The sequence below is a fragment of the Pomacea canaliculata genome, linkage group LG10 (assembly GCF_003073045.1).
Source record: "Pomacea canaliculata isolate SZHN2017 linkage group LG10, ASM307304v1, whole genome shotgun sequence".
NCBI classification, from domain to species: Eukaryota; Metazoa; Mollusca; class Gastropoda; order Architaenioglossa; family Ampullariidae; genus Pomacea; species Pomacea canaliculata.
In genome coordinates this window covers 3,697,000-3,707,881 of record NC_037599.1, presented here as the reverse complement: position 1 = coordinate 3,707,881, position 10,882 = coordinate 3,697,000, and the positions used below count along the sequence as shown (strand labels likewise).

Below are 10,882 nucleotides of genomic sequence, written 5' to 3'. Positions count from 1 at the left end.
CTTTCTGTACACGAGGGCCGAGACTTTGTTCTCGTCGGTGAAGGTTGGTACGCACACTGTTACGTCACTTCCGTGGATACAACCGCTGTAAGCCCCCCAAAGTGAATAATAATAGTCATCAGTAAAATACCATGTGGCTGTCTTTTGAAATTGGAAAGAAAATGGTACAAAATCTGTGCGAGAATGTTCTGCCCAAAGTGTCTTTACCATATTGACGAGGGGAAATTAGAGAAAAGGGCTAACTGACACAAACAAGGTTTATGATGTTACTGTTAGGCAGGAACGTGTTTGACGGGCCCTACAGAACCTTCACTGGCCAGCACACGGACACAGGTGTTGTGGACATGGAGGCGAGTAACGTGTGGATACACTTCACTTCCGACCACACGGAGGACGATCCGCCATGCAAGGGCTTCAATGTGTCATATCGGATTATTTTGCCAGAAGATTTATGTGAGCAACGATTTTTCTAAAAAAAGTTTCAATTTGAAGCTGTGCCTCCATCCGCGTTCACTTGTCACAGATCTGTATAAATGTCATACATGCTAGTCAGTGTTTATTAGTGAGCATCTGTTTTCTTTTCTCTCTCTCTCTCTCTCTCTGTGTGCAAGTAATGCAAACGGGTATAAACACATTAGTGTGAAATAATGTAAGCACATATCAAAATTTGAAGCACAATTAAAAATTATCTTTTTTTTTTAAAGTATGTACTACGGCAACAAGAACAATAATCATCTTACAAGCTGCAGGCGGACCATTACCCCAGTACCCGCTCTCCCACCCGCCGGTCAGAAGTTCTCGCTTTGTTTTCAGTAAAAAACGTGAGCGACTTACACTACCCCGAGGAAGAAGAGGCTACGAACACCCCGGGTAGCAGTCTCGAGAAAGAGGAAGAAGAGGTTCATATGATCACAGTTCTGCTCACCTAATGTCGGGGTCGAGCAGGTAAATCATGCTTCTCCATCTTAGTCTGCCAGCCTGGACTGGAATTCATGTCGAGGACCTAACGCACTTGCATTATGGTCAAGACCTCAAACTCCGACCCCGGCAGTTTCATAAATTGTGTACTTAAAGTTTAAAATTGTTTTTGTTTGCTGTGTCCCATCTACAACAAAGCGAAAACAGCCTTGCTTTGTGTTTCAGCTGGAGAAGCAGAAGGAGGAATTTGAAGACAAGGTGGCTGAAATCTTGAACGGACGTTGCGGTAACCTGCACGACTCTGCATGTCCACCTGGCCAACAGATCAGGTAGGCAATCCTAGAACAGGGTTTAAATTTAACTTTAGATATGTCGTTTCTTTTCTGTGTATTCTTTGTTTCCAAACTTAAATATCTTTCCTTCTTTGTTGTTGTTTTAACAATATTTATTTACTAATATTATCCGTCGTAGCCTTTCCCCAGCATTTCTTCAGTGCGTTGTATTCATGAATTTCTTTAAAAAGCGTATTTTTCTTCTTATCATCTTTTTTCAAAATTCTTTTCTGAGTTCATTCAATTTTTTTTTCGTTCACGACTTCTATCCTCAATCCTTTAAGTTTTCTGTAGGTTTTGGCATTGCCTTTTCTTTAAATAAAATTACCGTTAAAAAAAAACCACACAGTTTACTTGTTCAATCCTATTCGCACCTCAATCTTCACGCTTGTCTCGTGTGTTGCTTCACGCGGCCTAACTTTTCGCCCTCGTGCGACAGTTTCATTGCAGTGGTGTCTGTTCTTGCTGGCATAGGGCCAGGTGATGTCGGCACGATTTCTACACCGCACATGGAGTTTGTGTGGTAAACATATCGGCCATCTGTCTATGTTTCTCTTTCAGGGGTGGGCTTCCTTTTTTACGTGCCCCACGATTTTTTTCAGTAAACGTTAAAGCTTTTCTTTTTAGGTCGAAAAGTTCAACATAGTTAGAAACCTGAAAATATCAAGATCCGGCCATAACTGTGAAGGAAAGAGTGGGAACAAGAGGAGCGTGGGATATACAACCATACTTTTTTTTTTTAAACTGAAAGTGAAAATAGTTTTCTAACTGATTTTCGTTGTAGTTAATTGCCGAGCATCTCAACAATTTTCTTTTTTTTTTCATTGATGGCAGATAGTTGATTTTTTTTTGTTTGCATGGAAGTAGGACTGGATTGGTTTTAAGGTTTGATGTAGCCTTTGAAGTTCGAAAACGAGAACATATTTAAAGGTACTGGTATCCCAGGATGCAACATCACAAGCAGGTCATGGAGCTCAAGGTATATATAACAACCTTTCGTCTTCGGTCCCTCGTACCCACACTCTAGTGACGGACAGTGTAACCCTACATCGCGGCTGCCCTCGCTAAGTAATTTCGCTTGTCGAGGCCATGTTGGTGACGCAAGCCGCGCGCACGTAACATTCCTCGCGCAGGTGGCAAGAATGTGTACGCATGCGACAGATGCCGGTGCTGACCCCTGGTATCAAAAAGGCGGTTGGGCGACCCAGTGTTTGTGATGTAAGGACCAGCCACCAACAATGCGTCGATAAGTTCCTCCATGGTGTGGAGTCACGAACATGGCGCAGACAGACAGCCGAGGCCGTGATGTCACCAATGTTCGCACCACTGTTCCATCAGCTAAAAAACATACTCAGTTACTTTCTCGATGGGATTTTTATTTATTTTTTATTTTTACGTGTCTGTTGGTGCCTCACGATGGTATTTTGAGAATGGAAGCGGATTGTACCGACAGATTTTTAAAAATGTGTCTTACACTGAGTCAGCTCAGCTCATTTGCTCCCTCTACTTACACTCTATCACATATTTCTATAATCTCTAAAAGGCAGTAATAGACATACAGCAATCACATTGAAGCCTCGGAATCACAGGGTAACATGTCTCCTGTCCTCGTAAAGTTAGTTATGCTAGTATCGAAACAAGTTTCTCAGGCATAGCTAATAGTTGCTATGACAACCCTCATTTCGTTTCTTTTGTTTTTGTTTTCAAGGAACTTTTATGCTTTGTCAGGCAAGGTATTTGAACTGTTGTTTGTTCAAGTAAGGTTGCAGAGAAACCTAGAAAGGAGAGGCTTCTACTTGTTTGATAATCAATCCATTTGTCCAAATTGCAAAGAAACAGTATACACGTTTGTGCACATCTTTAAACATTTCTCACATTTCTTTCGATGTGTAAGCATGTATGTATGTGTCTGTGTAATTCGGGCTCTACAATGTTTAAACACAATTTTTGTGTGTAGTATATATTACACACGTGTGACTGACTATTTAACTGGTTGTCTGACTGGATCACTCACTTGCACACATGCTATCACCCTCGCACGCACACTGTTACACTCACTTACTCACACAGTGAGTCGCTGCTAAAAATCGCCAATAATTCGCGCGAGACCGCTGGGATTTTCCGCCATGGCAAACCCCGCAAACATGCTTGTCCACCAAACAAAACAAAATAAAACAAAACAAAAAACACAAAAGAGAGAGAAAAAATCCCCCTCCCATTTTTATCGACATCCGACAGAAATATTCTAACCGCCTCTGCAATCCCCTACAAGTCTTCCCAATGGCACTCGCTGGTGTCATGTGACCCGCGTGGTGTGTGTCTGGTGTCGCAGGAGTGAGGACGTGCGCGTGGTGTCCAGCCGCCAGCAGGGCCGACATCTCGTTGTTCTCCTCTCGGTGGCGACAGACGGCCACCTGCCGGCCGCAGTCATGGCCGCCAGCGACTACGAGGAGCTGGAAACTCTCTTTCACACGGACCTACAGTCTCTCGACTTGCAGGTGAGAATGAAGATCAGTTAAGCACGTGCATCATTTGTTGTTGATTTCAGGTGTAAAAACTGATGGTGTGGTCAGAAGTTTTGTTAGTAAAAGTTGTCCAGTTACTGCAGTTTTTATTATTTTCTCAATAAATGATTTAAATTATGTTTAACTATGTCTCAGTGGGGAAAAGTACAATTTTTGTATCTCTAGATAAAACATAGGTACATTCTTTTATAAAACATTCTTTTAGCTTTTTAAAGTACTTCACTAAAGGTTCCAGTTTTTTCATAGTTACCCGAAGTGGGTCTTTTTATCTACTTAAAGATAATTTAAATTATAATATTAAAAGTTTAGTAAAATATTTTTCTTAAGTAGCTTTCCAAAGAATCTAGTAATAATAAGACAAAACAACAAGTAACTGCATAATTCTGGCGTTGTTTATTTTTGTTAGTATTGTTTGTATGCGGTCATTCTCTGCTATCATATAATGTTTACATGACACTGTAAGGTAGTAATTGTTTCTAGTAGATGCAGAAATGTCTAGACATTTCATTGCTTGAGGTTGTTGGAGAGGCAGAGAGAGAGAGAGGTTCAGAGTACCAGGAGGTTCAGAGGAGCTTGTATCAGTTTAAAAATATCTTCTGAACATGACAAAGTAAAAGTTGAGTGTAGTATGGCGTCAGTATCGGAGAGAAACATCCGCACCAAATCCCACCACAAACATGGTGGCAAGGGGAGACGCGGGGCAGGAAGCCAGTCGATGGATGTGCAAAGCCGCCCAGAATGTGGCCGCCATTTTGCTGACAATCGCGAGCTTCTGTTGGCGGCTGTGAAGCCGAGTGAGTGTAAAGGCGACTGAACACCTTTCATGGACTTTGCCATTTCCAGGTCGTAACATGAGAGTAGCTGAAGGTCAGGGGTCATTCCTTATCTCTCTTTGTGGGGAGATTCTCTTGCGTGAGGGGAATGTTTGGCTGTGTCTGTGAGTTGTCGGCCTGTACAGGCTGGGCACTGAAATGGTAGCAGGACTTAGAGTGAGCGTTTAGTAGACACAAAGTAACATCTGACGAGATTCTTACAAAATTTGTTAAACACATGAACAATGTCAATGCAGTGGGAATACAAATATAAAATCACGATTTGCGACGAGTTTAGTCAGTCAAGCTGTGTTGGAAAAATTAGCAAATGGCTAGCAGTAGCAGTAAGCACGTGATTTAACTAAGATGCAAAATTATAAAATTTTAAAATTTGAGCTCATGGTTTTGGTTTTTCTGTTTCTTGGCAGTTCAAACTAGCTTGATGGGAACGAAGAGTGGAGTTGATATTAAATTTTTAACCGTAGCAAATGTTTTGTGTGCAGGCTACAGGGACACCATTAAAGAGTCCCACGGATTCCGTAAGAATTAAGAAAAGAAGAGCGAACTAATGAATGAAAAGGCAAAGACAGCAAGAACGAATGAGTAAATAAATAGATAAGTGGATTGGAAAATGGAAATAATAAAAAAAAAAAAATCGAAAAATTAAAAAAAGATGGTTACAACAGCGTTTAAAATGGCTAGAAAAAGGCTCGAGTTTGTAAGTGTGAACACTTCCATGGACAAGATGCCAACAGGGGATTTAAGAAGGGGACGAGGGTCAATCCCAGGCCATAACAAGAAGACTGTTTTAAGACAACAATCCCTAAACGCAGGATTTATCCTCATTTCTCTGCCATCAATCATCAAGGAGAAGTTTTAAAAAAGCGGTGTTTTAGTTTTTTCTCAAAGTATGGGAACTTGAGGACAAAGAAATTATTGTTTACAGACGTGCGCCTCTCTCTCTCTCTCATCTCATTAGAACGAGGTGGAGTGGGCTTGTGCATAGATCACCGAGACACCGAATGGGAATGAGAGAGAATATTGTACAGACTGACGAGTGGAAACAGTCGTACGAATGTTTACCCATTCATCTGCGCTAATTTCCCATGTATGACATGTAGAAGCAGTGTAGAAATGTCTGTATCTTTATTTCCCTGTATAACACGCGGAAACAGTGAGCAGAAATTTTTCTATCTTTGCAGAACGAGGACAGCGAGGAGGCGGCAGCTGCACATCTTCCTGAATGGCTCATCGGAGTCATCGTGGTCGTAATTCTTCTCATCATCGCCTTCTTCGCCATGGTCATTTACTCTCTGATGAAGGAGAGAAAAAAGTAAGTTCATAGAGTGCACGTGCGACTAAATGGTAAATTTTGACTGATTGAGTGGACAAGGTGCTGTTGCCGATTTCATAAGTCTTGGCCTGATCGCAAATGTTTTTTCCCGGGTGGTTGTGTGAGGTCCGACATCATCGATGATCGATCAAACGTTTAGTGCATATCAAACAATGCGCAGAGAAAAGGTCTGAAAGTTTCTCAGACTTCATACAACAACAACAACCATAAAAACAAGAGTATTTGGGACTAAGTAAGCGGAGACAGTTTCAGTTTGCTCGAATTATGTTTAGACATTTTTTTTCAGTTTCAGGAAAGTACACCTCCCTTTCTCGTACTTTCGTGCTACTGTTCCCTTCTTCTCCTTCCTTTCTTTGTTTTTTTTTCTCTCTCTCTGTCCTCGGTTCTCAAGTTTTCTAGATCTCTCTCTCTTTTATACCCACCCATATATATGTATATCTACACACACACGCACACAGAAAACAGACAGCCCATAAGTTGATGAGAAAGTTCTTGTTGAGAATTCCCTACATAGAAGTTTATGGTGTGGAGATGGAAGAAGACTTTTTGGACATTGCCCCACGATGCCACAAGTACATGTATTTTGCAGTTGACAGTTACCTCACTAGCTTTGTGCTCCGACTCTGACCAGAAAACGTTTTCGCATCAGTACGACAGTCGCTCTTGTTCCTGTCTCATGTCCAAGTGTCTGTAGTTTTCTGTAGTTTACTTTGAAGCATTTCTCGAACCTTGCTTCACCTTCACACTCCACAATCAGGCAAACAGCAGCACTTGCCATGTTTGACAACTGTGTGTGTTTAGACGGCCGTAATCTCCCTCAGGAAAGCTCAGCCGGGGGCATTCCCACACGTCCCCATTGGCCAGCCCTCGCAAGTCACCGTCCTGGAAGCACGAAGTATGTGAGGCGGTGCTTCGAGAACAACTGTCTTTCTGCCTGAAGGCTAATAAGCTTGAGGCGCTGCCACGTGTGTAGATCATCGCCCAGGCGGTTAGAGAACAAGGGAGATGGTCATTTTTTTAAGCGAATAAGTCGTGAACCTTGTCGTGTAGCTGACTTTCCTAAAGTTGATGAGACAAAGCTTTGAAGAGATGCTCCGCCCACAGCAATCTCAGCTTTCTAACCCTGCCCTCTCTCACACACAAAATAAACACACATCGTGTTGTCTTTGGAAGCTGCTTTGAGAAACTGCTCTCCAGGTATTGAGACTGTGCCAGCAACAAGCTATTCTCGCACAGATATCGTCAGAATAAAATTAATGTCAGTAATAAACGTAGTCTTTATTGCTATCTTCCTTCTCTTCCTTCCGTCATCATTAACAATCCTTCCCTTACTCCTTCCTTCAATAAAAGCAGAAAAAACAAAAATAATCACAAAACAGTAGTAGTGTCAAATTTACAAGACACGAAGAAGGTCGATGTGAAGCTTCGACATAGCCATTCTTTCTTGAAATGATTGAGAACATTTCTCACAAAATGTTTCCAGTTTGTGATTAGTTCACAAGAAACAATAACACTAAGTACACATGACTTTGTCTGATCTCCACGATTCCTCTTTTTTATATCTGGAAACACGCAAACGCGCATACATATTTGAATTCTCACTCGCTGATACGTGTGTGCATACGGACTGAAAGCACATCCGTGTAATCTATTTATTCATATGGAGATACATTTATAAATAGTTTATTTATAATCATGTTTATATGCGATCATGCTTACATACACGACCAACAGCAACAGTAGCATCCATTTTGCATGTGGAAAATTTAAATTTATAAATGTTGACGGGGACTCACGTTTTAAAACGGGGTACTCGCAATTTTGATAAATTAGGAGAGTCTCTGTTTCTATAAGCATTGTTTAGCAATCGCGTTATATTTTGTTCGTTCGTTTGTTTGTTCTTTTGAACAGAAGTCGAGCAGGCAGCTATGGGGGTACCACTACATCGGCTTCCATTTGTGAGGACGTTGAGGTGGGCAAGAGTGATGGTGCCATCCGCATCACGGCTTTCTCTCTCGAGCAGGACAAGGACAGCGGGGTGGGCAACGGCCACTCCAAAAACGGTTCCAGCGGTACAGGCTGGACGCTGGACTCGGAGGCAGCCGCCACATTGCAAAGGCGAGAGCCTGGCGTGTCTGGGTGCATGAATCCTGCTTTCATTGATGATGATGACGACGACGAAGACAACGCAGACAAGGACAACTCCAAATGTGAAAGCGCGAGAGGACAAGGAGTCGGGAAAGACCAAGGTTTCTAAGAAGAACAAGGAAGCCAAAAACCAGAAAGGCTCCTCCAAAACATCAAAAAGCCCAAAGAGCGCGAAGACTCCCAAAAGCCCCAAAGGCAGCAAAAGTCCCAAGAGCGCGAAGAACGAGAAGAACAAGGACGCAGACAAGTCCGCGGCCAGTGAAGAGCCACCGGAGAGAGCTGTAAGGAGAATGGAAATATTTCTAAAGGAGTGGAGGATCCCGTCAGCGCTGTGCACGGCGTAGCTCATGAGACGACAGACATCGGCCAGACGACAGCGCAGGCTGAATGTCACAAAGACGAAAACCAAGACACAGCTGTCCAGGAGGAAAATACCTCTGCAGGTCCAGAGGGGGAGGCAGGGAAAGAAACATCTAACGAAGACGCGGAGAAGGGGAAGGTGGAGGTCGTAGTGGACCACGAGCTTCCTCCGAGAGACCTTCGGGATGGACTGGTGCTGCACATGGAAAATTCTGGAGAATCCGGGTAAACGGCGGAGTTTCTTGCTTGTGATATAAAGAAACAAAAGTTACACGTTAGCTGTGTATCTATAGTTGCCCATATTTATATACTTGTACATGCTCAAACCACTTTTTTACTGACGCATGCGAGAAGAAGGCACGCAAACAATACACGGCACACAGCGCAAACATACACTTATATAAATAAACAAGCACTCTTATTCACACACCAGTTATGCACAGAGGGGTGTGGTGGAGAGTGAAATAATTTATATAAAAAAACTAATCATAACAGGTACATGAATATAACTTTGTAAACTCCCCCAATATTGAGTTTTTTTGGCATGTTTTACTTAAACAAAAACTATTTAGTGCTTGAAATGGTCTGCCAGACTATGCCCCCTTTTTTCAGATGAACTATGCAGGTCCTAAGTCGAAGCGTAACAATTATTGTCACCAAATGACTTGTGGGTTTTTACAATTATGTTTTTGGAGCTTTTAATATTTTCTCTTTTTTTAGCGACAGGGAAACTTCACCAGAATCTTCGACCGACGACAAAGAAAACCACCCAGACCTGAGCACAAATTTGTAAAAAGAGTTTTCCACGACCCAGTTCTTTCCGAAGTGGGTCACGTCCTCACCTGATGTTGAGAGCTGGCATTCGATTAATTGCGAGAACTGCTATGTTTATTTCTAGAAACGCAAATGGCTGGAGAACCTCATTGGCACTTGGCAAGTTGAGTGTGTACATACACATTTTGTGGGATGCCGACCGAGCGAGCGCTTTGATCTCACGGTTTTCTCTTCGGTACATAAGGTGCAGAGTTCGTTTACCTGATTTCTCAGGTGACAAAACATGCAACGAACATCTCCTTTGTCTTTCGGTTTCCTACTTTTAATTATTTTCGTTGCGGAAATTAAGAATGGGCATTCAAAACTACTTCTGATGAAAATCAACAATACCCTTGTATCATGATCTCGCAGGTTTCGCCATACATTAATCGTTTATCGTACAAATTTCTTTCGAAATAATGAATAATATTAAAGTACATTCCAGCTTTCCTGTTTTGAGCTGTAGAGGTTTTGACTATGCAACAAATAAGTGTAGTTCAACAGTAAAATATAATCTGTGTCGAAATTATTTATTAGGAATGCCCAAGATAGGCATGTTGTGATGTGTGTCCGAAATCTGACACTTGTCAACTTCTCCTTGACGAACCGAACAACTGTCGAATCTTGAATATCAGACCCTGCCATGGGTACTGCCTTTATCGGGGTTGGGGGGATAGAATCGCAGAGGTGTTGCTGCTGAAAAATATTTTCAAAACTGTCTTTACAAGTTTGCTTTGCAAGTATATATTATTACTGAAGGATCATTCGATATCACTGCATATAGATATAACAATCATAAAGACTTCTTCCTGTATTTAAAACAACGATTTGATTCTACACAAATGTTTCGTTTATGGTATTTCATCTAAGGAATGGAACCGTTGTTAATGAATTTGCTGTATGCGCAGACTTGCTCCTTGTAGTTATTGTCCACTTTCTCGATGTGTCAAAATACGGAGGGCAGTCAACACGTTTCTGTCTTCGCTTTTAAAAATCCATCCGGTTGCAGGTCTGCAATACAGTTATGAAATGTATCTGTGCTAAACATTAAAGTGTTTTTTTATTACCACGTGCACTTTCACAAAGCTCGCTGTTGAAGCGAATGGCTTGTTCACCTTCTCAGAGGAAGCCATGAAAACACGGGACTGAGGACCTTCACGCTCGGCTCTGACTGTGGCGCTGAACTGTTTGTACACAGCAACTATATTCACTTAAGGTGATGCACATTGCAAGGGTAAACTCGCAAATGATTTTTTTTGTTGCCATTCATCGATGTAGATTACACAACTGTTTGTGCAGTACTGCTGCTTGAATCATCGTGCAAGTTCTCAGTACCGGGTTCCTGAAAAATATGCAACATGATGTATGAATGAGACAAAATGTAATGATTGAATGTGTCCCACGACGTTTCTGTATTTATCGACTTTTTATGCAAGTATACAAGTATCGTAGAATAAAGTATGTTGTTCTGAAATAGTACTTGTCTTGTTTGAGAAAAGATGATGAGTGAATTCGTGTAGACTGACCCTGTATACACAGATTATTAGATTATATTTAAACCAATAATTATACAACTAGTTTGATATTCGAGTCAGTAATTTAGTGTCGCTGTCACGGCAC

The 10,882-nt window shown here is 41.8% G+C and overlaps 1 protein-coding gene across 1 annotated transcript; it reads left to right on the top strand.

Annotated features, from left to right (window-relative positions):
* Window positions 1-916: 916 nt before the first annotated feature.
* LOC112573653 lies at window positions 917-10,736 on the top strand. The gene is made up of 6 exons (XM_025254213.1): window positions 917-945; window positions 1,144-1,247; window positions 3,583-3,748; window positions 5,790-5,920; window positions 7,853-8,674; window positions 9,170-10,736. The coding sequence occupies exons 3-5, from the start codon at window positions 3,680-3,682 to the stop codon at window positions 8,196-8,198; spliced, it is 546 nt and encodes a 181-aa protein (XP_025109998.1). The 5' UTR covers window positions 917-945; window positions 1,144-1,247; window positions 3,583-3,679; the 3' UTR covers window positions 8,199-8,674; window positions 9,170-10,736.
* Window positions 10,737-10,882: the final 146 nt, after the last annotated feature.